This window comes from Chaetodon auriga, chromosome 24, assembly GCF_051107435.1.
Source record: "Chaetodon auriga isolate fChaAug3 chromosome 24, fChaAug3.hap1, whole genome shotgun sequence".
Lineage (NCBI taxonomy): Eukaryota > Metazoa > Chordata > Actinopteri > Chaetodontiformes > Chaetodontidae > Chaetodon > Chaetodon auriga.
In genome coordinates, this window is record NC_135097.1 from 6,387,823 (window position 1) to 6,412,938 (window position 25,116).

Genomic DNA, 25,116 nt, shown 5'->3' on the forward strand with positions numbered 1-25,116 from the left:
CAGTCATTCGCATGATTCTGGTAATGATTTAAAAAAACATGAAATAATGACAAAATAGAATTTAAAAAATGTTTCAACAAACTGTCTTTGTGAAAAGTCATAAGATATGTCATAATCACTAAAATCGCAGCCTCTTGGGGCAGATTTGGTATCGACAACTTGCACCTTATCATTTGTCTTCCTCCCCCTCACTGTCCGCTGAAGCACTCAGTCTGATTTTCACTTTTATTATTTCTTGTTCGACTGGTTCAACCTCAGCTGAGATCATATCTGAGAACACTTTGTACCAGGACTTTCATCTTTGAGATGTAAATACATCTGCCTCCAACTCAGACACACCACCCTTCCCTTCTGAGTCATTTTTAAATAATACTGATGTTTGAGTTTCACTTTCAGTGCCACACATTTAAAGGAATACATGTGACATCTGAACAGTTTTAGTGTAGTTGTAACAGGTGTAGTTTTCCATATAATTTAAATATCATTTAACTGCATTGTAATGGTGCTGAGGTTGTAAACTCTATTTTGAGATGATTTGCCGTGATTGTTCAATATTAATTACATACAACCATCTTATTTAATAAATAAAAAGAGGTGCGTGTGAAAAGAAAGGACAATAGTAGAGTCATACTGCCTCACTGAGGCAAAACTGAAAAGCAAAGGAGAACAAAACGGCTTGGTGTTTTTCAATTTTAAGAAGACCAGAAGAAAAAAAAGGGGGACCAGATTTCAGAGTTGGAATGAGATCCATGAGATCCATAAACCTATTTTTTTTTTAACTTTTTGCTGTCTTTTCCAGTTTCTTTAAATTAAAAATGATAATTCTTCAGACTTAAAGTAGTTTGCCTCCAACTTTTTTTAAAGTACAGCTCTTGAGTAAGTGTACCCATTTCACCGCTGGTATAGAGTATTAGGTATGTCTTGAAGTTGCGTTTTTTTTTTTTTTTTTTTTTTTTTTTTTTTTTTAACGGAATGACACAACTGCACAGTTTGAAACAATATAGAAACAGAGACTGACGCTCAACATGGGTCAAGCTTGTTGTGAACGGCCATGAAAATTGATTCCTCGCACTTTCCGTAGAAGCCTTTTTCCAACATGGCTGCTATCAGGAGCGGGGTGACTCCGAGTTGCCTGGTAAGGTGTTTGCTGAGACAAACTGGAAAGCCGAAACGAGGCAGCCATCCCCTCTCAGACGTTTGGAACCACGTAGGTCTACTTCACAGTTTCACATCTCATTCTTAAACCCTGCTTCTGAAACAAAGACGCAAACAGCGACTTTCTCCGGCTAACTCGCTAGCCGGCTAGCACCCTCAATGCGCTTTTATAAGTGCATGCCTTCTGTTTGACTTTGACAGTAACAGCCTCTCCAGTGAACAGAGTCCTCCAAAGTTTAATATAACTGTCAAATCAACAGGTTTTTTAAACAGCTACACGACCCTTGTAGCTAGAAGCAGTGAATTACGTGCTTAAGAGCGATAGTGTTTTCGCTTCTTTGGCATTATTTAACTAAGTGAGCGTACATCTGTGCGGCTCCACAGGCTAGCAGTGCTCTGTTAGCAGCTGTTAGCTTTGCAACGGCTAACGTTTCCACAATATTTCTCCTGAAGTAAAGATACTGGGGCTGATGCTCTGGCATTAGCTTAGCTGTGGTGTAAGGGTCAAAAGCTACACTTGCTAACTTGTCGTTTAGTAAACCGTTGATGTCGTCTCCTGTAGAAGTCACCCAGCTAAATGCCACTAGAGGTCACTGGGTTTCAGGCTAAACCTGAAGCTGCTGCACACCTGGTTTATCTGAGGTTTAGGTCTTAATGTGCAGTTAAGTGGCACAGCTCAGATCATTTGATTAACGGCTAAAGGTTCACATCAGATCATATTATGTTGTTGTGAAGGAAGCACTGTCATATATATATATATTACCAATGTAATATATTGTAATAACACTTAAGAGTCACATTTGCCTTGATGCCAAAACCTAAAGTTCAGTAAGTGTGGTAGTGTTGTCAGTAAAGTAGGCAGGTGAATCACCTGTGAATTGTGAAGTCTAACCAAACCTGACTCTGCCTCTGGTTTACTAACAGCGCCTGCTCCAGAGGTCCCACCTGCACACAGTGTTTGAGAGTCACAGTCCTGCCAGCAGGACTCTGCTGGGCCGCAGGCAGCATGGAAAGTTCCTGTGGGTGAACGCCGTGGCAGTCAGACACAACAGCTCACAGGTGAGTTGGCATGCAGGTGATCAGTCGAACGGCAAAGCAGCATCACTGAACGACTCTGGTCATCCTCATTAGAGCTCAAGAGGGAAGAATGCGAGCATTGTGTTTGGGCTCAGTCTACAGAAAAGTACTTCAAGACAACAGAAATCTCAAACAGAAATGTTATGCTAATGCTGTAGGGTATATTTTATGGTATGATGCATTCAAAGACTGACAGCAGGCCTGGCTGATGTTCAACTGCTCTTGCATGTTTCAATTCATGTAGAAATTTCACTGTTACCTTGTGAGTTGTTCTAATTTAAAGGTCAATCGGGAATTGATCAGACATTTTCTAAATCTATTAAAGTGGAGTGAATCGTTGTGGCCACAATGTGAGATTTTATGATGCACCAAATCTTTGCTAAAATATCAAAGTGAAGCTGAAGCGCATGTTGATATTGATAAAAGTATTGATATTTCCAGATCCCACCTGAAGATGGAGGCCTGGCAGCTCCAGTGGTGGAAGCCTCTGGCCTTCCAGTCTCCCTGCCTGCTGACTCCACCCCCATCATCACACAACCAATCATTGAGCAGGTAGCAGACGCAATAATCTGAAATTCATTTGTCCCTCTAAGACCTCTCGTTACCCTCTGGACTGATGCGATTCCATTTCCATTGATATTTTCAGATCCCAGTTGAAACAGTTTCCATGGTGGTACCAGTAGTGCACAGCCCTGCTGACCCCACCCCTGTTTTAACACAGCCAATCATTGAGCAGGTGGCTGACTCTGCACCAACTGCCGTGGAGGTCCTGCAGGCTGTGGCCGCAGAACCCCGTTTAGCAGAGCTGGGATTGGCCCACCACACACCGGTGGGGCTTGTTCAGAACTTGTTAGAGTTCATACACGTGGATCTTGGTTTGCCCTGGTGGGGGGCCATTGTTGTAGGTAAGCAGAGATAAAAATAATACATCATCTGAGGGTGATGTTTTCTTGAGTCTTCAAACAATGCCAACTGTATCCCCTCTTCTTCCTCTCGTGTAGGAACGGTGTTGGCTCGTTTGGCTGTGTTTCCAGTCATAGTGAAGGGCCAGAGGGAGGCGGCCAAGCTGAACAATGTCCTGCCTGAGATGACTAAACTCACTAACAGGATGAATGAGGCCAAACAGAGTGGAAACAAATTTGATTGTAAAAACTTTCTCTTCTTTATTTCATTGCATTTGTCTTTTCAGTCACAATGTTAGTTAATGACGTACCTCATCAACTGGTCATGAGCTGCTGTTTGCATGTTACAGTCGCCAAAGCCTACTCTGACCTGACCCTGTTCCAGAAGACGCATGATGTAAATCCTCTCCGTGGATTCCTAGTTCCTCTGGTGCAGGTCAGTTTATCTGTTTATATATATCGTACTGGTCAGTGACACCGTCACATTATGTGTTTTTGGCTCTGACCTAATCATCGCTTAGTAACTTCAACATGTTTTACCAGTATCAGCAAACTTAATACAAAATGGTTGCCTTTTAGCATTTTCCTATTTTAAGCTAAAAAAAAAGATATATTATTGCTGATGTATGTTCTAAGTTTTGTAAGCTTGTTTTTCACACTTTATGTCACTTACCTGTCTGTTCCCGCAGACACCCATCTTCATCTCGTTCTTCATCGCACTGAGGAAGATGGCCTATCTGCCGGTGCCCAGTTTGCAGACAGGAGGCACGCTCTGGTTTCTAGACCTGACGACATCGGATCCTTTTTACATCCTGCCTTTGGTCGTCACTGGAACCATGTTCTTCATCCTGGAGGTCAGAACATTATAGTAACTGTAAAATAGTACCAGCGCTGTTAACCAATCAGCAGACAGATATGTGATAGGAGGTGTTATGATCATGTTAGTGGCTTTCCTTTATAAAAATCACACTGTCTTCTCTTTCAGTTGGGTGCAGAGTCTGGAATCGACAACCCCAACCTGCGAGCCATGAAGACAGTGTTCAGGATCATGCCCTTCATCGTCCTCCCCTTCACCATCAACTTCCCCACGGTCAGTCTGGCCTTCCTTTGTTTTATTGTTTTATGAGTTTATCCTCCCCTCACATCATACTGAATGGTTTCTTGGAACCAGGAAATCCATCTTCAACATCGTAAACCTGCTGCAGCTGCAGGTTTTGCTTGTTCAGTCTCTAAAATCCTTTTCTTATCAAACAAACCTCAGGCGGTGTTTACCTACTGGCTGACCTCCAACTGCTTCTCCTTGGGTCAAGTCGCCCTGCTCAAACACCCCTTGATCAGAAAACGGTTGAGGATCCCGGAGAAGATCAAACATCCACCCTCCGCCCTTCCCCAAAGTGACGGCTTCGTAGAAAGCATGAAGAAGGGTTAGTGTTGAAGCGTAAATCCAATAGATCAGGACTTAAGGACATTTGAAGGGTTGGTTTTTATCAGTATCCTTCAACTCTGGAGACAACTCAATTGCAGTACTGATGGTTTCTGTCTGTCCACCTCAGGCTGGAAGAACGCTCAACTGGCCCAGCAGCTGCAAGAGAGGGAAAGAAGAATCAAAAATCACCTGGACCTCGCGTCTAAAGGTCAGTCTCAGCAGGACTTCATCAGCTTCACACTATGGCTTTATTTCAGCTGTGTGCCACAGAGAACTGGCTGGCTGCAGTTGTTTCTAAATGATGTGGAACTTGAACAGGTGGAAAAACATATTGGTATAAGGGATTATACAAACTATGTAATTAAAAGTACTCAGCAACTCCATGATTTAAGAAAAATGAAAAAGTCTCTTTGATCAGAAGCTCTAACAAACTAATGTGCTGCTTATACAAAACGAAGGAATCACTGTCTGATGTTTTAAATACAATGATGTTCATTTTGAGCTTCCTGCAATAAAATAGCACAGTGTCCTTTTGTGATGTAGAAACGAAGACCCCTTGTGAGTCAGGTATTGCAATAAGGATGCCTGTAAAAATAGTGAGAGACTGAAGAGTGAAAAAATTCTTTATTTTCAAATCTTCCATGATAGTGAAGTTATTATGTTTGGACTCTGGACGGTCGGGTCAGACAAAATAAGATCTTTGAAGACTGTTCAAGAAATTAATTGGTGGATCATTTGATAAGAAAAGTAATTAGTTGTTAGGTGTTTTGGGGCCCGCTTTTGTATGTTTATGTTTATCTGCAAATAGACATTCAGTGCGTTTCAACTATCAGATAAGACTGAAGAGTTTCTAACTCCCCATCTTTTGTGTGCCATGTAGAGTCCTCTCACCCTGCTAGCTTTGCTTTTAAAAGATACAGTACCGACTCATCCTGTCGGCTAGATGGCGCCGTTAGCACGATTGTTTGTGCTGTTACAGCTTTGATGCAGAGTCCTGGAACTGTGAAGGTGTTTTTAGTTTATGGTTTATTGCTAAATTTGCGCTAAATCATCCCTTTGTTCCTCTCTGCAGGTCCACTGAGGCAGACTTTTACCCACAATCCCCTCAAGCAGACCACACCCAGCACTGCAGCATCAGCTAAAAAGACTGCAAAGGTGAGGCCATGGAAGGACACGATTGGATAAATCAGAGTGGCTGATAGGCTGAAGATTTAATGATTTATGTACATATTTATGGATGGACGCGAGGCCAGGGTACAAGAGGGTCGTTATTATGTATTATTCTAATTAAAATGTGAAATCTGCCTCAAAAACAACCACTTTGGTGTGTTTAGTGTTATTTTAGACCAGACAACACATTAATCCGCTTCCCCAGAAACCTCCCAGGAGAAGAACAAAAGAAATACATCCATTTATATTGTCAACAAGTAATTTTATTATAAATATGTGTTTGCAGCTCAACTGTTTCAAACTCTTTTAATAAGATACTGCAGAGTTAATTTGTGTAAAAATAGCCCTTCACTTCACTTGCACCTTACAGTATAAAACTTTTAATGAACTATTTGCTCCACATTAGTGAATGTGGAAACACTTTCTCATCTCCTTTACTGCTTGATTTCATGTGTGCAAATAATAATACCAAGGTTTCTATGGCCAGCAGTGCTTTTACTTACAAAGATCTCCTGTCCACAGTACAATCAAAAAGGTATTATATTTATGTGATTTCACACAAAATACTTGTTTTGCCATAACAAATAATTCTCTACTAATACGGACAGCTCTGTAATAGAAACAGGTGTTCTTCAGGAGTGCATTAAAATGTTCTCCGAAGCCTCTAGAGTGAAATCTTGCCAACGAGCACCCGGGCGGCATCATTCACGCATTCATTAACATTATCACTGGGTGATGATTGACAGTTCAGAGAGCCGGGGTCCAGCTCAAGCCCAAATGTTTCATCCACCGAGGCCTTGTGGGGGCTCCGACCGGCCAGGATGAGTTCAGGTTCTACATTTGTGCGTCGTCAGCGTCCGTCAGAGCATTAAGAGCGAATGTCTACTCTCCCTTGTCATCCATTTCAGTCAGGACAGAGAAGCACACCTTCTGAATCAGCACGCCGGATTTAGCTGAAAGAGGTGGAGACAGGAGAAAAGGTATTATGAGCCTGAATCCATCTGCAGTGATTAATTGATTAATGGACCCCTTTAAACCAGAACCAGATCTTGGCTGTAAGACAATACTATAAGCCCCCAAACATGAACCGATGAGGGAATCCTGTGGCTCTCTTACCGATGGCGCTCCGGATCCACTGTGGCCTCTTGTAGGCCGGGGTGTAGCAGCAGAGGAAGTAAACGGGCACTCCTGACAGGGCGATGCCGATGCCGATCAGGGAGTTGATGGTGTCGCTGTAGAGCGGCACCACCACCAGGAAGACGGTGAGGAGACAGAAAACGATGGGGTAGAAGAGGCTGAGCTGATGGAGGAAGAGAGACGAGAGGTGAGATGATGGTCTGAATCACCACGTTAAAACAGTTAAAGGGAAGAAGGGAATCTGAGGAGTATTTCTGAGCATTGTTAGAACTCCATGCTCACAATCTGCTGCAGCAACACAGTAAAAGTTACCTTCAGTGGTCTCTTCCTGTCCGGCTGCTTCCAGCGTAGATACATTTGCCCCAGAATGGACAAACCAACAAAGAACCAGTAGCTAAAGCTGTAGTAGTTGATCAGCCTGAAGACGTCTTCTACACAGAGGTATATGAGAGCCATGATGCCCTGCAGAGACACGCAAGAAGTATCATGAGTCAGACTGCAGAATGTATGGAGGGTTTTCCTAAAGATGCATCACATAAATGAAACCATTAGACAACAGGAGACAAAAGATGATGAGGGTTGACTGACGTTGAAGAGCAGGGCGGGGACGGGAGTGTAGCGGTGGACATGGATCATGCACAGGTAGTCGGGCAGGTGGCCCTCTCTGGAGCCCACGAAGAACAGCCTTTTCAAGACACAGAAATAAGCAACAGAGCGATGATGAGTGATGCCGATGGACACGAGTGGCAACGAGTCAGCGGGTGCTGGTAACGCAGGGATGAAGTGACATAAAAAAAAAAAAAAATTCAGATGCAATCTCTCACCTGGAGGATGCCAGGATGGAGGCGTTGAGTCCTCCGAAGCAGGAGAGAGCCACCGCCAAGGGGATCGTCCAGTTCATTACACCAAATACTCGGTCTGCAAATGTCTGGAAAGAGAAGATTAAATGGTTGAAACGCTGCACTCTGCGAATATGAAGCTGAAGTCAGGTGATTTATTGAGGATCACTTACCACAGCCACAGCATCACTGTCTAAGATGGCATTGATGGGGAGGATGGTGTAGTAGGCCACGTTGGTCAGGATGTAGATCACCGTCACTATGGGCATGGAAATGGCGATGGCCAGCGGCAGATTCCTGTAGTTCACACAACGAACAGCAGGGGGAAGCAGAAGAGGTGAGATAAGGAGCGCGTGAGGCTTCGCCAGGAGCCTCCGGGTCAAGAGCACATGGACCTCGTGGGTGAGGGGAGGATGGGGATTGTGATGAGGTGGGGCTGTTTGTCACTTAATCTGCCTGGGAACTCCGGGAGAGGCTTGTGATCCAATCACATGTGAAGTCTTCAGTGGTGGAATGTAACTAAGTACATCTACTCAAGAACAGTACTTTGAGTACTTCCAGGTTATGCAACTTTGTACTTCTACTCCACAACATGTGCCGTTTTTCTGACTTTTTAGAGGTGTGTGTTTCCCACATGTCAGCTATGCTACAAACACATAATGACCTTATGGAGTATGATGCACTGCTGCAGATTCACAGCATATAAATCAGTTAAAATAAACCCAGCCTTATCACCCACAGCACTTAAATGCAACATACGCATGAATGCCGCAGTAATCAATGGAAAAAACACTGAGAGGGAACATTTTACTGCACAGGAGTACTTTGATTTGTGATACTTTAAGTATATTTTGCTTATAGTACCTACAAACTTTGGCTTGAGCATGGATTGGAATGCAGCACTTTCACTTGCAGTGTGGTATTCGTACTTTTACTGAAGCACCTGAGTACATCTTCCACCACCGGTTAGTGGTTAGTTACCCTTCATTTGATCATCATGTCTCCACGTGAATCACAGGAAGTCTTGAATTTACACCCACACGTATTCTCTATGTGGTTTGTCTGTCACTTTTTCTGTCTGTACTGTTTACTACTCAGTTGTTTCCTCTCGACAGACAGTTCAGGAAGTTGGCGCCATGAGTGTTGATCAAATCACGCCAGAACTGGCAACCTGTATCCTGCAACCTTACATATATACCAGACAAAGATAGGACGATGTTCGGAGCTCCATTATTTAAGTGTTTAACTTTGAATAGAATATGTAACACAAGCACAAAGACGAATGTACGAGCCAGCACGTGTGATATACCAGCATGAGGTAACTCTCAGTTACAGAAGCTGGAGATCAGAGGCTTGACCGAACAATGAGTTTCCCTCAAAAACTTTGCTTTTGACTCATTTATGTGTCTGCAGGGGATGCACATGGTGGGATGAGATCTGATTTAAGATACTGCTTCTCTGCTACGAATAATTTCCAGAGCTCTGACCTGCAACAGTACCGTAGTAAGAGAATGTTAAGAGACAGGTTTGCATCTCAAGCTCAACTGCAGGACGTCTATGTGTACTAGCTTTGCTTTTTGTAATCGTTCTTGCTGTTCATTCTGGCCATTAATGTGCTTCCTAATGTGCTTTCAGTGTGAGTGATGAAGGGGCAAGACTGTAACTTTGGTAGATCCTCACTGGATTTGCACAAATTTTGGAAATGTTCCTAAAGCCTCACAGTTCAGCCCCTGCCTTTAGAAATGTCTCTTAAAAAGCGCTTTCATCTGATGTTGGGCGCTGGAACAAGAACAGAGAGACTCGACTTGATCTCCTCACCTTTCTGGGTTCTTGATCTCCTCCGTGACAAAGTTGAGGGTGTCCCATCCAGAGTAGGAGAACAGGGCCGAGTACAGAGCCAGAGCAATGTGTCCTGGATCCTGAGAGGAGCCATCGAACAGGCCCTCAAAGTTGTGTGTGTGACCTGGAAAACACCAACATGATTATGTCGTTATTATGAAATTAGAAGAAGAACCAGCTTTCTAGTCTCCATACAGTCGTTTCAAGCAGAATTTTTACCTTAAACTCATCATTTTAAGCATCTAAGTGTTGGCTTTGGTAATATTTTAAGATATTCTGGAGGGTTTGAGATGAAAGAAAGGAGTTAGCAATAGCTTTAGCACCTTGTCCGATCTTCACCAGGCCAGTGATGATGACAGCGATGAGAGCGATGACTTTGGCGTAGGTGAAGAAATCCTGGACCCTGGTGCCCCATTTCACATAGGCACAGTTCACAAAGGTCAGCAAACCTGAGGGGAAGCAACCAAAGCACACGCATAAATATGCGTGTATTACTCATACACAGACACACAAAGAAAGAAATCCTGTTACAGTCTCAGCGGGTGACATTTGCTCTGTAAACTGAGTGTGTGCCAGCACATTTCCGTGAGAGAGCACGGCCGATTTAAGGAAACGCTGCTGCTGACTCAAGCAGACTGGCCTGTTGTTTTTCAGACGAGGAAACAGCTGAGTGCAGCACATACAACCTCACGCACGCACACAGTGCACACAGGTACCGTCATACACATCTTAAAAGCTATAAAGGAGTGTTGTGCAACCACCGCTGGTCTCATGACCTCGTATATTCCTGCTGGAGGCTGGTCATTTGTGACCCACAGCCCGAATGACTGCTAGTAAAAAGAGCTACTTTTCCCTCACTGCCCTCCTTCCCTTTGAGCATCATTGACGTTCTTGGGAAAACATGTTTTTGTCCTTCTCTCTCCTATCTCTCTGGTTTCTTATCAGCAAATGATCCAACCAAGCTCATAAAAATGGAGATAACAACGCGCAGGATGTGTGCTCATTCTGAAAGATCGACTTGTTTGGGAGTAGCAGTGAGCTCCACGTTAATTACACCTCCTGTAATCCTATCGTTCATTATCTCACTCGAAAGATGAAAGCATTCCTTGTTGTGTAAATCTTCCTCCTGGCTCGACAAGCCTCATCAGCGCTGATTAGACAAATTCACCTGTGAACCGGCTGAGTGGACACGTTTTATCTACAATAGCGTCAAGTTCATTCAATGCGCTCCTGCTCACAGACTGCACTTATCACTCCACACTGACCTCCACATCACCCAGAGGTTTGAAGAAGAGACCAAAACAGGATTACATCACCGCCCTCTCCTCCACGTCGACCACCGAGAGCGAGGGGACGAATCATAACACTATCACCTTCCAGTACGTTGACAGGTAGAGGATCATAACAGGTCCGCTCCCAACAGGAGGCCCGGTCAAACACAACAAGACGCAACGTCCCGGACGGAGGCGACCAGCGATGAGCGATGGAGAAGGAGACTTTGCCACACAGAAGTGGAGGCGTGGTGTGTTGACAGTGAAAGGGTAGAAGGGTGGGAGGTGTGAGATCGGGTTTAGGAGGATGGCCGACTGGATGTGGAGGGAAAATATGGTCCAGATGTGAAGTGAAATGGAACTCATGCAGGTGGGAAGCTTTGACATCCAGAGCTGCAGATGTTGATGGTTAAAAAGAGTCCAGTTTACGTGTTTTTGAGCGAGTGAATGAGGAGGTTCTTAAAGATATGACGCAGACTCGTTCTCTCTTGTGTCACGGTGGTGTTTTTGTACTGTTGTCGGATACAAGTTCAGATTTGTTAAATACTTTTTGTAAAGGTTAAAGCTTTTATTTTGTCACATGACTCAGAAACTCACATTTTTACTGATTCTCCCACTTCATAATTCAGCTGCAAATGTCAGTCGTGTGAGATTTATGAGTAGTAAATGTAGTAAAAAGGGAAAAAGTATATAAAATCCAAATATAAAAATCCAAAAATTATGAGAAAAGAAAAATGTACTCAGTCAGTAGTTGTGAAATACTGTCAAGATCTTTACTATTTTAGAGTATAACATTTTAAGTCCAAGTTTCCACTCAATAAGTCGTAATTATTTGATGCTAAAAAACAACAAAGTAAGTCAAAAAACATGCCCATTAATACCATAACCTGGTGTTAATGGGCTTTCATAGAATTGAACCAACTTTTGTGCACTTCCATGAGAAGTTCGGCCTCAAGCTGAAGAAAAATAGGACGAAAAAATGAACTTTTAACAATAACAGTAGGACCAAAAGCTGATCCTAATCTCCACTACAGGAGGATAAAAACTGGGGCACAGAGGGACGACAAATCAGGTCTGATGTCATTTCCGAGCAGGAAGTCTCCACAGAGTAACAGTTTTTCAATAAGGCCTTCGCAGACAGGAAGTGTGTAGTTTGGTTTGAAGCCTGACTCCTGTGCTGAGCTGTCAGCAGCCTGTGTCAGAGTGTCACTGCAGGAAGGACTTTACCTCACAGCTATCAGCACTAGCGGCCCTCCTCTGAGCACAGCTTATCGGTGCATGGCAAGTGTGCGTTCATGCATGCATGCATGCACACAGGTGGGTGGGTGGATGAATGAGTAATATATTATTGCAAACAGGTGCAATATGTGTATGTATTTTATCTTGACTATCAGGGCCCTCTGGCCGCCTTTTGGCTTCTTGTCCGGTTGCCTGAGTGTTGGTATTTCGACGCTCTAAAGCTGTGCTCGGTTGCCTTGGTGAGCGGTTTTTTGCGAATTTCCTGTGGCGATCTTGTTAGTTTGATTAATTCAGTTTGTCAGCTTTGCTCTTTCTCTGCGCCGTTGTGTTGTAGTTACCTCGGCAATCTGGGCGGCGTCCACATACAAAGTTTGCATCTGCGTTTATGAATAGCTTCCCGCTGTTGCTGACTCAAAACCTCATGTGCGCGGATTTCTAAATCTGAGGTTGTGTAAAATGATCTTTTCCCCTTACTCTTCCTAATGGCTGCATAGGTTTTAAGGGAGGCTGAGTTCCTCTTTCGTCAGACATCAGTGGGGCTTTCTGCTGCCGACCTGCTGACTGCAGCAATGGTGTCACTGGTTTTCACTTCTCTAGTCTACAAAGCTCACGTGCTTTCTTCTATATGGTAACCTAACAGTGGCTCTGACAGGCTCTTTATATCACTCACTTGTTGACTCATCTTTCTGCTGTCCTCAGTCTCTAAATGTCACACTCATACACACACACAGACACACTCCAGATGTGTACTTACATATGCAAGCAGCAGCCAGCAGCCTGTTGGCCATGTATGGAGCTATACAGGTGGGGAAGATGGGCTGCATCATGTAGTTGGAGAACGTGATGGCTATGACGGCCTGGCTGGTCGGCTCGATGATCAGCAGCGACGTCCACAGTCGAATGAAGGCCAGGAAACCCCCGAAGGCCTCCAGGATGTAGGCGTAGGAGGCCCCGGACTTGGTGATGGTGGTCCCCAGCTCGGCGTAGCACAGGGCCCCGAACACGGAGAAGATCCCCCCGACGGTCCACACCACCAGAGAGAGGCCGTAGGAGGCGCTGTGCATGAGGACGCCTTTTGGTGAGACGAAGATCCCTGAGCCGATCATGTTCCCCACGATCAGGCAGACCCCGTTCACGAGGGAGATCTCCTTCTTCAGCTTCATGGACTCCTCCGAGCCTTCAGACTTCAGCGATGGGGTGCTGCCATTGGGCGCCTCTTGTGTCGGGGCAGGGCTGTAGGATGCCATTGTTCGTGTTTTGGTGGCTTATTTATTAATGAAGAAAGTTCTAAAATGTTTCCTGAACAAGATTTCAGTCACAAACAGAGAGTTTTTCGCCTTGATGAGCGACTGAAGACTTAAACTTTTCCTCCAGTTATCTTTGATCATCTCCTGCCATCTGTGGAGGAAAAACACACGGTCAAATCGGGGATGCTGTTACCATGGAGACTGATGTGTCTCAGCATGCATCCAGCAGATATTTGTGTTGTTTCAGTCCTGTCCAAATCTAGTCAAACAAAAACATATTTACATGCCACAGGCACTAATGTGAGAACAAACATGCAAAAAAAAAAATCCACAAAATACCACACCAGTGTACACGCTGTTGGATTTGAGGGCAGTTTTGTGGATTGGAGAGCCATTAGGCCGCACGGCAAATGGCCTTTTAAGGTTGAGTGTATTGACAGAGACAGCGAGGGGGAGAGGAGCAAACATGCCACATGCCTGAAAACACCTGAATCCACCTACACACAAAGCAGGTGTCAGCAAGGCGCCTGGTCACATGTTTTCCAAAGTTCATCATCGGCATAGTTTGATGATGAGACAGACGCATATCGGGCAGCATTTTCATTCACCTTTCTGTTTGACTGCCTTCAATGAGCTAACGTCAGTCTGCGGTAACAGTGTCACACTAACCACAGTCTAATGTACAAACGTAGGAATGGACTGCCTTAAATTTAGCTAATTGTAAATGGAGTTTTGAATTGCATCGATCTTACCTCAAGTAAACTTTGCAGTCTGCTGAAATGACATTTATTTTGAATTCCAAAAACATAATTTTTGGGTGGTTGAAGGGTGAAAAGATCTCTAACTTTTTCGTTAAAAAGGTCAAGTCTAGATTTGACTGTTGTTTCGAGGTGATTACAAAGACATTTCCCTACTGTCAAGCGTCAGTCGAGATGACTGTTCACCTTCAAATCAGCAAAAATGTCTTCAGGATTGTGAAAGCATTTCTTGACGAGCAAAGCCGGACAGAGATTGATGAAACAACAAAGAACAGTGACTTTGAGTGTAGGAAAACGAAGTGCAGAAACACAGAAAAACCTCTGAGCCAGAGGTTTAGATAGAAAGAACAATGAGGTGCATACATGCAAAAATTGATCCCAAGATAGTGGACAGAAGACACCAAGTGAGTAATTCAGACAGAGAGGTATAGAGCCAGGCAGAGAAAATATCATCAAAGCAAGTGAGATAAGATGATATCAGCATGCAAAAGGCTGCTTTACTGTAGATTCAAGCAGAATTCATACCTTGGGGCAGCAGATCAGCAGCAGCATGTGGGTTCATGAAGGAGTGACTACAAAGAGAGGAAGACAGTACACTGAGTCTTCCTGCATGTGATCAGACAGCATGCTACTGACTGACACTGAGAGGCGAGGCTCTTACAGCAAAGAGAGTGCAAGGTCCAGAAGCTGCTGATAAGTAGTCCTTCATGAGTTACCCAAGGTTACATCCTGGATCGAGAAAATCCTCTCAACTCAAGCGTACAGTGAAGTGATTCAGCTCCTTTTTTTTAAGCATTTCTGAAGCACTGACCACTGAAGCTACCCTTTTATTACCACTAGTCTCTCCTGTGTTTGAAAAGGTAGGAGGAATCACCTGGTTGCAGGATGTCTGGCTCCTACCTGTAACAGCTTATGTTCATTTGTGAAGGCTTCCTTTAGAAATGAGAGACCACACTGTAAGCCTGAGGAAGCCTCTTCTAGCCATGTTGCCCTCACTTGATCTGATTTCCAGGATGCAGATTCACATTAAAGCCAAACGCGCAATCACATGGCAGGTTAATAAATGATACTGATGAAGCTTGAACCTGTGTCGTAAACTTAACTGTCACTGCCTTGTATGAGTGGTACACTTACACGCGTGATCAGGAAGCGCCTTGTCCAATAGGTACAGTAAAGCAGGTCAGGGAGCAGCTGCTCTGAGGAGACTCACCTTCTCCAGACGCGTTTCAGCTCCTCCCGGGTGTCCGGATTGATCCCAAACAATGTGCGATGTCAGGTTGTGTTCACCTCTCCTCGCCAGCTCACCCTAACATCGTTCTTTCTCTACGTAACAGCCAATAAGAAGCGTCTTCGTGCGTCTTCCTCCTGCGTCTTCACGCTGCTGCTCTCTTGTTTTTGGCTGCGCTCTGCGCTGTTCCTCCTCTGCTGGTGTTGTACTTGTGGCTTTTATGCGCCTCTGGTCTCCAGCGCTTCACCTCCAAGGAAACGAGTCAGGAGGGGGGAGGGATGGAGGGGAGGGAGCTTAATTGCCTGGCATTGTGTTCCCTGAGTGAGTTTCACAGTGGAATTATATGGTTTTAATTAAATTATCGCGCACATCATCAGTGGCGTAAAAGAACTGAAGAGCTACCGGTCGTCCTTTGATAAATGTTAGTCAGAGTAATCAGTTTAGGCATATTGTAACGTTATGCATTATAATAACAAAAGGCAATGAAGTGTAAACTCACCATAAGAAAAAAGACAAACTAGTCAGTGATTTCTTGTAGGGCATGTATGGATGTTAGATGTTTTTAAAGTAAGCTTCCACTGATGTGAGAGTAGTATGACATTAAAAATCTCTCAAAAATCACTCTCTGGACAGATAGAATACAATAAATTTGCCTCTTCATCACAGGAAAACCACATTTTAATCCGGCCAACAGTATGAATTAAGCAAAATTAAATAAAGACAAACTGAAATCTTGGCTGTTCGTTATTTCTGTGCAGGATAAAAAAAAGGTGCGATAATCGTGTCGGTATAAAGTGATGTAGATAAATATTGAGTGTGTACTGTCAAAATCTTGTTTGATGGATGACAAACTGTGGTCCATAGCGCCCTCTTGTGGATATAAAAACCACTGAAGGACATTTGGTCACAGCAGAAGAGTTTGTTCTGACTTCAACAGGCCTTCTTAATCACCCTGGATGATGTAACATCCCTACAAAGTGTTTAAAGCATTTAATCACATGTAATTTTAGCTTAATTTACTCAAGAAGTATCACTGAGATCGAGCTACATACAAGAGTCACACATGGATACGCTAATTAAAACAAAATATATTTATGAAGAAGTAGATGAACTAGCAGAAGTTCTTCAGAGACATGTCACTCTTTGTTAGCATTTGTAGGCAGTAAACAGATATTTAATAAATGGTTTGTAACACTATAATATAATTGTACACAGCTGTGAGAGCGTCTCTAAGTGTTAATTAATGTACAGTGAAGACATATTGTATTTGATCACAGCCGTGCCCTATTATATCATCATTATCTGGTTATACACTAGTTGTTGCCAGCAGAAGGAGTCACAGTTGTAGACAAATACTATAATAGTAAAAATGATAATGATAATAATAATAATAATATATAAATTGAAAGTTTAAATACTGCTTATACATTTTAAATTAAAGTTAACTCCAATAAGACAATAAAAAAAACATTAATCACAACACTTCTTTTTCTATAACTGCTCTGGGGATGGAGTCTCACTGATGCACTAATGGCAGCTGTCACTACCAAAATCATCTTAATTAATGGCCAATAAGCAACTTCTTTGTCTTCCAAATGGCGCTTGGTTCGTCTTAAACTGTAGGCCAAATACGCACATTACATGACCTTTAACACCTAAAAAAAAAAAAAAGAAAAACACTTTTGTCCCTCCTGCTGAAGGTGATTGACATCTACAGAGAGCTGATTAATGCTCATTGATGAGGGATAAATGTGTGTGATGTCTGCAGCCATCGCCATCACACCTGTGGACTTTCTTCTTCCACCTCCCTGCGTCTTTCTTAAACTGAAGACTATTAAAATGACTTTTCTCTTTTCTTCTGCTTTTCTTTTTTTTTGATTGAGACACGTCCCTTGTCGCCCACGAACGCATGTGGACAAACTTCTCACACATGGCTCCTTTCACTCCTTTTGTCCCGCTCCCTGCCCTGTGCATTCTTTCCCCTGGTTACTGGTTGTCATGGTTTTCAGGAGCCCCTGTAGGCTAAAAACTGGAGGGATTAAAGGCGGCCATTTTGGGGACAGCTGGGCCAGGTTGGTCCCTGTTGCCCCCTGTCCCGCTCCCAGTCACTCTGGGGGGAAGAGGGGTGGCATTGTGTGAGGATTAGAGCTTCCTGTGTGTCAGCTCATTACATGGGGTGGGAGAGGGGGGAGTACAGGGGTGAGGGGGTGACGGGGGTGAGCAGAAAGAGTGAGGGAGAGAAATGAAAGAGAAAATGAAAGAGAGTGCGTATGAAAGAGCGTATGACACAGAGAGGGGAGGGTAAGGCAGGGGGAGGGAAGGAGGGAGGGAGGTGGCGGCCTCTACAGCTGCACCCTCAATCACACTCATACAGGCTCTGATTATCCTTTTCACACATACATACACACACACACAGTACTGGGGAACTGAAACATATTAAAAGACACTGAGGGCAAAAAAAAGGCAGAATTAGGAGACAGCTAGCCCAGCGCACCAGACAAAGGACCCCCCCCCCCCCCCCCCCCCCCGATCCAGACACACCGAGAACTGGAACAAACAAGCCAAAACCATCCAACAGCGTACATGCAGGCGCACACAGAATAAGAGTCATGCAAACAGAATACTTAAACAGATAAATGAATTCACAGCGACGGCTTAAACTGAAGCCAGACAAAAAATACAAAAACCCACCCAGAAAACCCCCCCCCCCCACAGACGACCAACAAACAGGTCTCCTCTTCTCATCATCATTGCTTTATTTATCTTTTACGCATCACATGGAAAGCATGGGAACATATTTTGTCATTGCTACAAAAAAGGGTTTACAAAGGGTAAAGCAAAGCATACAAATACTAAACTGGGCTAAGCAGGAATGCAGTGAGTGTAGACAATTTCTGCAGGAGCAGAAAACTCTCAAGTGCTTTGAGAGAGGAGAGCAGGGGGAAGTGGGGGGAGGAGAGATAAAGGAAGGGGAGTTATAACGGACAGGGCTCATCCTTGCTGTCGATTTGTACTTAGCGTCAACAACAAGAAAGACCGTTTACAATCATCAATATGGATAAAGTAATTTGCTGCTGGCAAAGTTTACAGATATAAGTACAAGGACTCTTCACACAAGTACTGACAATCGAACACAATCATCGTCATCATTATTATTATCAACATCATCATGGTTATCGTCATTGCTAACGTGTTTATGTAAGTCGATGTTTCGGCAGCACAGGACACAGTGCAACTCACAGTGCAACTCAGCACAACAGAAACATGCTGTCAGCAGCATGCCATTAAAAAAAGGAAAGAAGAAAGTAACAATAAAAAGGCATAAAATGTAACCGCAGCTCATATTTACAAACATCGGCCATTACTAATTTGGCCTGTTTTGGTATGGAGTTCATCATGTAAAATTCTGGACCGTCCTTTTTCAAATCAGCTCAAACAGTTTGTGCTGAAATGGGTGTCAGCAAAAAAAGCGCAAACAATTAATTCTCATTGTGACAATGCTATGAAGTGTATACGATAAGGCCTCACCGTGGTCTTTGAAATACAAAAATACGTAGCTAAAGTACTACATTCACAAATCTCTTATAATGTTACTACAATGTAACTACAATACAAACTATTTGCCTAATACAAAAGGTAAACATGAATTAGAATGAATAACTCTAGAAAACAAATGTCATTCTATTAAAAAAATACATTCCCTTGTCAGGACCCTTTAAAGACTGACTGCAGCCATTTAACATACTAACAGGTCTACACAGTAGTGTCCATAGGCTCGTCTTCCACGCTAGAAACAACACTGATTGGTGGAGGATCTGTGCTGTCACCTTTCTCAGGGGATTTAGCCAATCCCTGCTTTTCGTCCTGCTGTCCCGCGTTCTTATTAGCTGAATGTGAACTGCGATCCTCCACAACGTCATTGTCATTGGTTTGAGTCTTGGAGGGGGTACTGGCCAGCGCTCCTGGGTGAGTTTTCATATGGCCCTGTAGATGGGAGACACATTACAATAGAAATTTACTCATAAGTCCAGTAGGGTGAATTCTTGTCTTGACATAAAAATACTTTGCCACTTGAATACCTTCACATTAGAACATCAAAATCATTGACGTTTGACTCAAGAAAAGTCCACAATATCTTTAACCCTTACCTTAAGTCCACTACGGCTGGCGTATGCTTTTCCACACTGGGAGCAGCTGTAGGGTTTGTCTGGGCGAGGTGGCTGGGTCTGCAGAGCTGGTGCTGGTACAGAGGGCTCTGGGTCCTCTGAAGGCTTTTCTGGCACGCTGTAACCTTCCTCTACTGCAGTGTCTTTCTCCGGCTCTGGATCCACTGCTGGTAAAGGCTCACTGGGTGTGGTGGTCTCGCTCTTGTCTTTGCTTTGGGCAGCATCTTTCTCTTGTGCCTCCTGTGGTGCACTGCCACAGGCCTCTTCTGCTTCAGGGTTAGCTTTGGGGCTGGCAGGTGGGGTGAGGGCAGGTAAGGGATTTGCAGCTGGGGGTTTGGGGTTAGAATCAGGACTTGTGGCGGGGTTGTCTGTGGAGCAGGGTTCATCAATATTAACAACTCTATGCGGTATATCATTTTCAACTCCAGGCTTTGAAACACAGAGGGAAAGAGGGGTGTCATCTGCCTCTGTGTCTCCATTCACTACAGCTGAATGAGAACTAGCTATGGGTGCTTTGAAAGGGCTGGCGCTGCCCAAGTCAGCGTGGGTCTCCTCCTCAGAGTTCATGGGACTACCATCAGCTAGGGTGTTGTCTCCCAGACGCAGGGGGTCCTCAGCTCCCACTGAGGGGGGATTACGGGTCAGGGGTGGGCTAACACTGGGTGTTGAGCCATCTGATTCCTCTGTCTTCACAGATGTGGCATCAGCAGCTGTTGATTGCTTAGAGGTAGACCCTGAGTTGAGAGCATCCATTGGAGACTTGGAGGTCGTTGTTAAGGCTAGAGGAAGGAGTTGTTGGGTGTTTGACGGAGAGCCTACAGAGTCATTCTCAGCATCATCAAAGACAGCATTCTGTGTTTCAGAGCCATCTTCAGTAGGCATATCTTCATCAGGTGGTATTTGCCCTCCTAGGTGCAAGCGGATATGATGCTGGAGAACCAAGGCATTGGTGAACTTGCGTGGGCACAACGGGCAGGAGTTCAAGGCACGGGAGTTGGCCGGTCTTGCACGGTGAGTGGCCAGATGGGCCCTAAGGCTGCCCTTCGTGGAGAAGGAACGACCACACAGCTTACAAGGGAACGGGCGCTCTCCCAGATGTGTGGCCTGGTGCAATCGCAGAGCTCTGGGGCAGCTGAGGACACGCAGACACACTCCGCACTGATTAGCAGCCTGAGCAACAGGCAGAGAAGGGGTGGTTGTGGTAGTTGTAGTGCCAGAACCTGAGACTCCCTGGCTGGTCACTAGTCCAGCAGAATTGGTGCTTGGGCTAAGGCCAAGAGCAGCCAACATTTCCCTGCGATAGGCACTGGAGGTGGTGGTCAAGTCATGGCCATGTGTTTCTCCATTGGCTTCTGCAGGGGTTTGCGAGGCGGAGGAAGAGGAGGAAGAGGAGGCACCTCCACGAGGCTGCTTTTCAAGCTTCTGTACAAGGCGCTGCAACTTTGAGGTGTCTGAGGTCTGGGTAGAGGTGGTGGGAGAGGATGAAGAAGGGGAGGAGGTCGATGGTTTGGGGAAAGGTGGAAAGGGGAAGGGGAGCTGATGAGCTGAAGTGAGGTGGGAGGTGGATGGGTGGCCTGGGGGCCGGAGAAGTGCAAGGTGGTGGGGTGAGGCCCCTCCAGGGAAGAGAATCTTGGGGAGGTGGGCCAGCTGAGAGTATGGGGAGGTTGTATGGAGGGTGGAGTGGGGAGGTGTGTTTTCGTCAAATCGCTGCTGCTTTGCTCCTTTAAACTGGCTGCCCATGGAGGAGGAGGAAGAGGATGACGAAGAGGAAGAAGGCAGTACAGTGCTAGATGCACTGGCAGCAGCTGCAGCAGAGGCTCTATTAAGCTGCAGCAGTGAATGGGCTGTGGACAGCAACGCCATGTCAACAGAGGGGGGCAGAGGTAAAGAGGAAGGTGAGGGCCGAGTGGATGTGCCAGACAGAAATCCTAAAGCCATGTTCTCTGTCATCCCGGGAATGCTACCTTTCACTCCATTGAATTGCTCGTCATCATCAGCCCGCCGTTTTCTTCTTCTCTGGATGGCACCAGGGGCGCTCTGTGTTTGCTCTGACAGTGCTGGGGGCAGCAGGGAGAGGGACAGCTCTGGGTTTTGCTCTCTGTGTCTCAGAAAGTGGGCTTTGAGATTCCCTCTGGTTGTAAATCGGCTCAAGCACACGGGACACTGGTAGGGCCTTTCACCTGTATGAGACCTCAGATGGATCTGGAGAGATGAATCACTGCTCAACACCTTCCCACAAAAACGGCACACATGTTGAGGGCGCCCCGATGAAGAGGCAGATCCCAGGGAGGAACTGGGCTGGAGTTCCTGGGAATGGCTGGTGGTAGGAAGGGGAGGAGTCGGGAAACTGATACCATTACTATGACCAAATGAGGAGGTGTTGGATGATTTCTCATGGAGGTAGCGTGGCGGTAGGCCCAATGACAAGGACAGGGGATGCAGGGAGGTGACAGAAGAGCTGATAGTGGATGAAGTAGATGAGGAGGATAATGAGGAAGAGGTAGAGGAGGATGGAGGTCTGTTGCCATGTGAAGCACCTGATTTGGAGACGGATGGCTGGGGGAAGAGAGAGGATGGAAGGCCAGTCAAAAGTGATGAGGCTGTGGTTACTGGTGTGGCAGTGGAGGGGTGTGTTGGTGATGAAGATGCTGCTCCTGTAGACTTCTGGTTGCTGTCTGCACCACTGGTCTGTGTATTATTATCATGGCCAAAGACAGCCCCTCCAAGCCTTAGAACGTGTCTACAGATCTCCTCTGTTATCTGCATCTGGTGGATTTGCCTCTGCTGTAAAACCCTCAGCTCCTCTAGGAGTACTGCCAGGGTTGGCGGCACCTGGATCTGTCCCTGCTGCCCGGGAGAGCTCGAGGCCTGCTGCTGACCTGGACTGGAGCTCTCACGGTGAGGTGGCACACACTGAGAAGATGAGGAGGTGGAAGAGGAGGAGGAGGAGGTAGTGGTGGTGGCTGAGCTGCCCATCGGTGGCGAGGTCATGGTGGAGTGAGAGTTTCCTTGGTGGGACAGGCTATGAGAACCTGAGATTTGACCCAGGGGAGGAGGTGAGTGGGTCTGAGATGACAGTGAGGGGTGGGGAAAGTCTGGAGAGAGGGAAGAGTGGGTGTTGGGAAGGGAGGTGGTGAAGGGGGCAATGTGGCTGGGCCAGTGGGGAGGAGGCGAGCTCTCACTGGGCAAGGAGGGCGCGTGGAGCCCACCAGGGGATGGGCGAGGGGCCAGAGGCGGCTGGCAGTCTTGGAGAGAGGTGGGGGATGAGGAGGAGGACCCTGATGAGGTCACTTCTGAGCCAAGAGATGTGGACGGTGATTTCATGCCCAGGTGGTCATCTGAGGATTGATAGAAAAAAGGAGAATAAGATCTTGAGCTAGGAGAATAAGCTTTTTAAAAACTTCATTCACTTTCTGTTTGTTTCTTTGCACGAGCATTTTCATGCAACAATCTTCATTATCAACTAAGATATGAGCCCAGATATACAGGTAATGATGAATCAATGATGAATGAACTTTCTGCTATCAGAGTGTGTTTATTTCATTGCTTCTGGTTATTGTTTATAAATTTTGCTGGCAAACTTCTGTGCATACCAAAAGGTCCTATTACGACTTCAAAAGAAATGCCTGCTAAGAAATGGCCTTGAACAAAAAAGAAAATAAACACGTGAAAGAAACTCTGCAGTCTATGAGTCTGTAATGTCTTGTCTCAATCTGTGCTCTCTGGAGCAAAACTCCTCAAACATCTTGCACACACAAAAAAGCTTACAGACCACCTTGCTGCTATGGCAACACATTTTAGAGGACAATGGGCATCACCAAGACAACCCATAACCCCTCTTAACCCACCCCCTCCCTACAGCAGTTACGTCTTTCATCTCCCTATTCACCCTTCCCCCCTTACGTCACAGTGGAGGTCAAGGGTCAGGCCACGCTAAGGGTTCTGGGCACTGTCCAGACACTCTGATTGGTCAACTAATCTGACCTCTGCTGCTCAGGGGTCAAATTCTTTCAGAATCTTGAGCACAGAGTGAGAAAGAGTAAAAAGAAAAAGAAGGGGGGAGGGTAACAACAATGGAGAGACAAACTAACTATTCCCTCCTGGAGAGATATAGTGATGGAATGAAAGACTGTACCTTTGAAAAATGCCTTCCCTCTGACTTATAAACAGACCTGAACGTGCAGGAAACACAAAAATACTCCCACGCTAAACTTTCATTTGTGGAAGTTTACCTGCAGCGAGACGTGGGTGCATGCACTTGAAGATACAACTCTTTGCAACGCAGAACAAGTGCGAGAGCAGTCCCTCTATCCCCACTCAATCTTTTTTTCCTTATCCATCTGAGCCCCCCCAAAGTGTGTAGGGGTATACAGTCAATAGGACTGGGGGGCGAGAAAGAGGGAGAAAGAAAGGGGAGGGAAGTATTGAGAAGGTGGAAAATGGGGGAAGAGGGGCGCATAAGAGAGAAAAGCAGGAACGAAGAGCAAAAGAATAAGAGAATGGAAGGGTGGAAGATTAATCTTTACCAAAAACACTGCCTTCCCTTCCCCCCACCCACGCACCTTATTGTTAACAAATAAGAGAGTGCTCAATACTAATCAAAGACCTCCAGCAGTCAGCGCTGAGCAGCCTGTTGGTTTCCTAGAGGACGAGCAGCTCATGAAAATGGCCACAGATGTATGTTAGTTAATCCCACTCTATTCACCTCACAGGGACAAGTTTATTGGCCCCAACCAAAGTGCCTAAGGCCTCCATTTAGTGGGGCCCTCTGCAGTGAATGATAAAGAAGGAGGGGTGTCCACAGTTGACAAACTTGGATCTTAAACTTTTTTTTGTCTGCTAAATCAGGTGCGTTTGTTGGAATGTGGCCAAGCATGAATTAACTTTTGAAAATGACAGCGAGAAACCACACGATACACACACCTTTCACGTGAGTCTAAACCCAATTGTTTACTTTTTATAAAAGTTCTCTGAAGATTTTAAATCCCGCATGCAATGTTGATGCGCACCGTTTGCGCAATGTTGCAGGGTGGATTAGACCCTCTTTGGAGAAATTTAACACAAAACACGCATGCACACTTGAAAGGACGTTCTCTCACCGTGAGATAGCAGCCTTGGGCCCCCCGGATCCGCGTTAACGAGATGCTGGGGTCGTTTCTGCTTCCGGCGTGACATGATTCACGGCGAGTCAGACGGAGAGGGGGGCATCAGACGGTTGAGTGGCAGTAGGCACGTTTTTTTCTTGCGCACTTGGAAGCGCTCCTGAAACCATCCAAGCATCAAAAGTTCAAGTCGCGCAAATCCCGCAAGCCCTGGGATGGAAAGGAGAATTTCAAAAACGTGTAAAGACACCTGTAATTGTAAAAAGAGCCTCCTTTTTGTGGGAGAAAGTCAAAAAATAGGACATAGGTGTTTGGAAATCCGCAGGTCTGCACCGCGTCATGTGAAGCTACCGTGTGTGTGGCTGTTTGCTAAAGTCTCTTCTCCCCCCAAAAACTTGTCCAATTTGCGCCCCTCCTCTCCCACTGCTGCCCCGCTGCATGCACATACAGGGAACAACACACCCACACACACGCACACACACACACACACACACACACACACACACACACACACACACACACACACAGAACCACTCCTTGTTCTTCAATGATATTTGCAT

General features: G+C 45.4%; 3 protein-coding genes across 4 annotated transcripts; 1 reads left to right on the forward strand and 2 right to left on the reverse strand.

Moving 5' to 3' along the window:
• The first annotated feature begins 1,070 nt into the window (after positions 1-1,070).
• On the forward strand, positions 1,071-5,876 carry oxa1l (OXA1L mitochondrial inner membrane protein). The gene is made up of 11 exons (XM_076725270.1): positions 1,071-1,207; positions 2,080-2,214; positions 2,674-2,784; positions 2,879-3,137; positions 3,234-3,377; positions 3,485-3,570; positions 3,824-3,988; positions 4,120-4,224; positions 4,396-4,558; positions 4,688-4,768; positions 5,633-5,876. Exons 1-11 carry the CDS (start codon positions 1,097-1,099, stop codon positions 5,743-5,745), a joined length of 1,473 nt encoding a protein of 490 aa, XP_076581385.1. The 5' UTR covers positions 1,071-1,096; the 3' UTR covers positions 5,746-5,876.
• A 98-nt stretch (positions 5,877-5,974) lies between these two features.
• Positions 5,975-15,504, reverse strand: slc7a7 (solute carrier family 7 member 7). 2 transcript variants are annotated; one of them, XM_076725268.1, is made up of 11 exons: positions 15,271-15,504; positions 14,586-14,632; positions 12,810-13,453; positions 9,869-9,994; positions 9,525-9,669; positions 7,880-8,003; positions 7,692-7,795; positions 7,456-7,552; positions 7,180-7,329; positions 6,847-7,030; positions 5,975-6,683 (listed from the first exon to the last, which is right to left on the reverse strand). In XM_076725268.1, exons 3-11 carry the CDS (start codon positions 13,300-13,302, stop codon positions 6,613-6,615), a joined length of 1,494 nt encoding a protein of 497 aa, XP_076581383.1. In that variant the 5' UTR covers positions 13,303-13,453; positions 14,586-14,632; positions 15,271-15,504; the 3' UTR covers positions 5,975-6,612. The 2 variants fall into 2 exon arrangements, with proteins under 2 accessions (XP_076581383.1, XP_076581384.1); XM_076725269.1 differs by lacking the exon at positions 14,586-14,632 and having other exon boundaries at positions 15,271-15,483.
• A 2,518-nt stretch (positions 15,505-18,022) lies between these two features.
• On the reverse strand, positions 18,023-24,927 carry LOC143316730 (uncharacterized). The gene is made up of 3 exons (XM_076724346.1): positions 24,554-24,927; positions 19,437-22,792; positions 18,023-19,272 (listed from the first exon to the last, which is right to left on the reverse strand). Exons 1-3 carry the CDS (start codon positions 24,627-24,629, stop codon positions 19,042-19,044), a joined length of 3,663 nt encoding a protein of 1,220 aa, XP_076580461.1. The 5' UTR covers positions 24,630-24,927; the 3' UTR covers positions 18,023-19,041.
• Positions 24,928-25,116: the final 189 nt, after the last annotated feature.

Excerpts from the sequence above, each read along its gene's own strand:
- oxa1l (XM_076725270.1), top strand. The coding sequence starts at position 1,097 with ATGGCTGCTATCAGGAGCGGGGTGACTCCGAGTTGCCTGGTAAGGTGT. Across the intron at positions 3,571-3,823 it reads TCCTAGTTCCTCTGGTGCAG|ACACCCATCTTCATCTCGTT; the intron begins GTCAGTTTATCT and ends CTGTTCCCGCAG. Across the intron at positions 4,559-4,687 it reads CGTAGAAAGCATGAAGAAGG|GCTGGAAGAACGCTCAACTG; the intron begins GTTAGTGTTGAA and ends TGTCCACCTCAG.
- slc7a7 (XM_076725268.1), bottom strand. The coding sequence starts at position 13,302 with ATGGCATCCTACAGCCCTGCCCCGACACAAGAGGCGCCCAATGGCAGC. Across the intron at positions 7,796-7,879 it reads ACAGTGATGCTGTGGCTGTG|ACATTTGCAGACCGAGTATT; the intron begins GTAAGTGATCCT and ends TTCTCTTTCCAG. Across the intron at positions 6,684-6,846 it reads GTGGATCCGGAGCGCCATCG|CTAAATCCGGCGTGCTGATT; the intron begins GTAAGAGAGCCA and ends CACCTCTTTCAG.
- LOC143316730 (XM_076724346.1), bottom strand. The coding sequence starts at position 24,629 with ATGTCACGCCGGAAGCAGAAACGACCCCAGCATCTCGTTAACGCGGAT. Across the intron at positions 22,793-24,553 it reads CCCAAGGCTGCTATCTCACG|ATGACCACCTGGGCATGAAA; the intron begins GTGAGAGAACGT and ends ATCAATCCTCAG. Across the intron at positions 19,273-19,436 it reads CCAGCCGTAGTGGACTTAAG|GGCCATATGAAAACTCACCC; the intron begins GTAAGGGTTAAA and ends TCCCATCTACAG.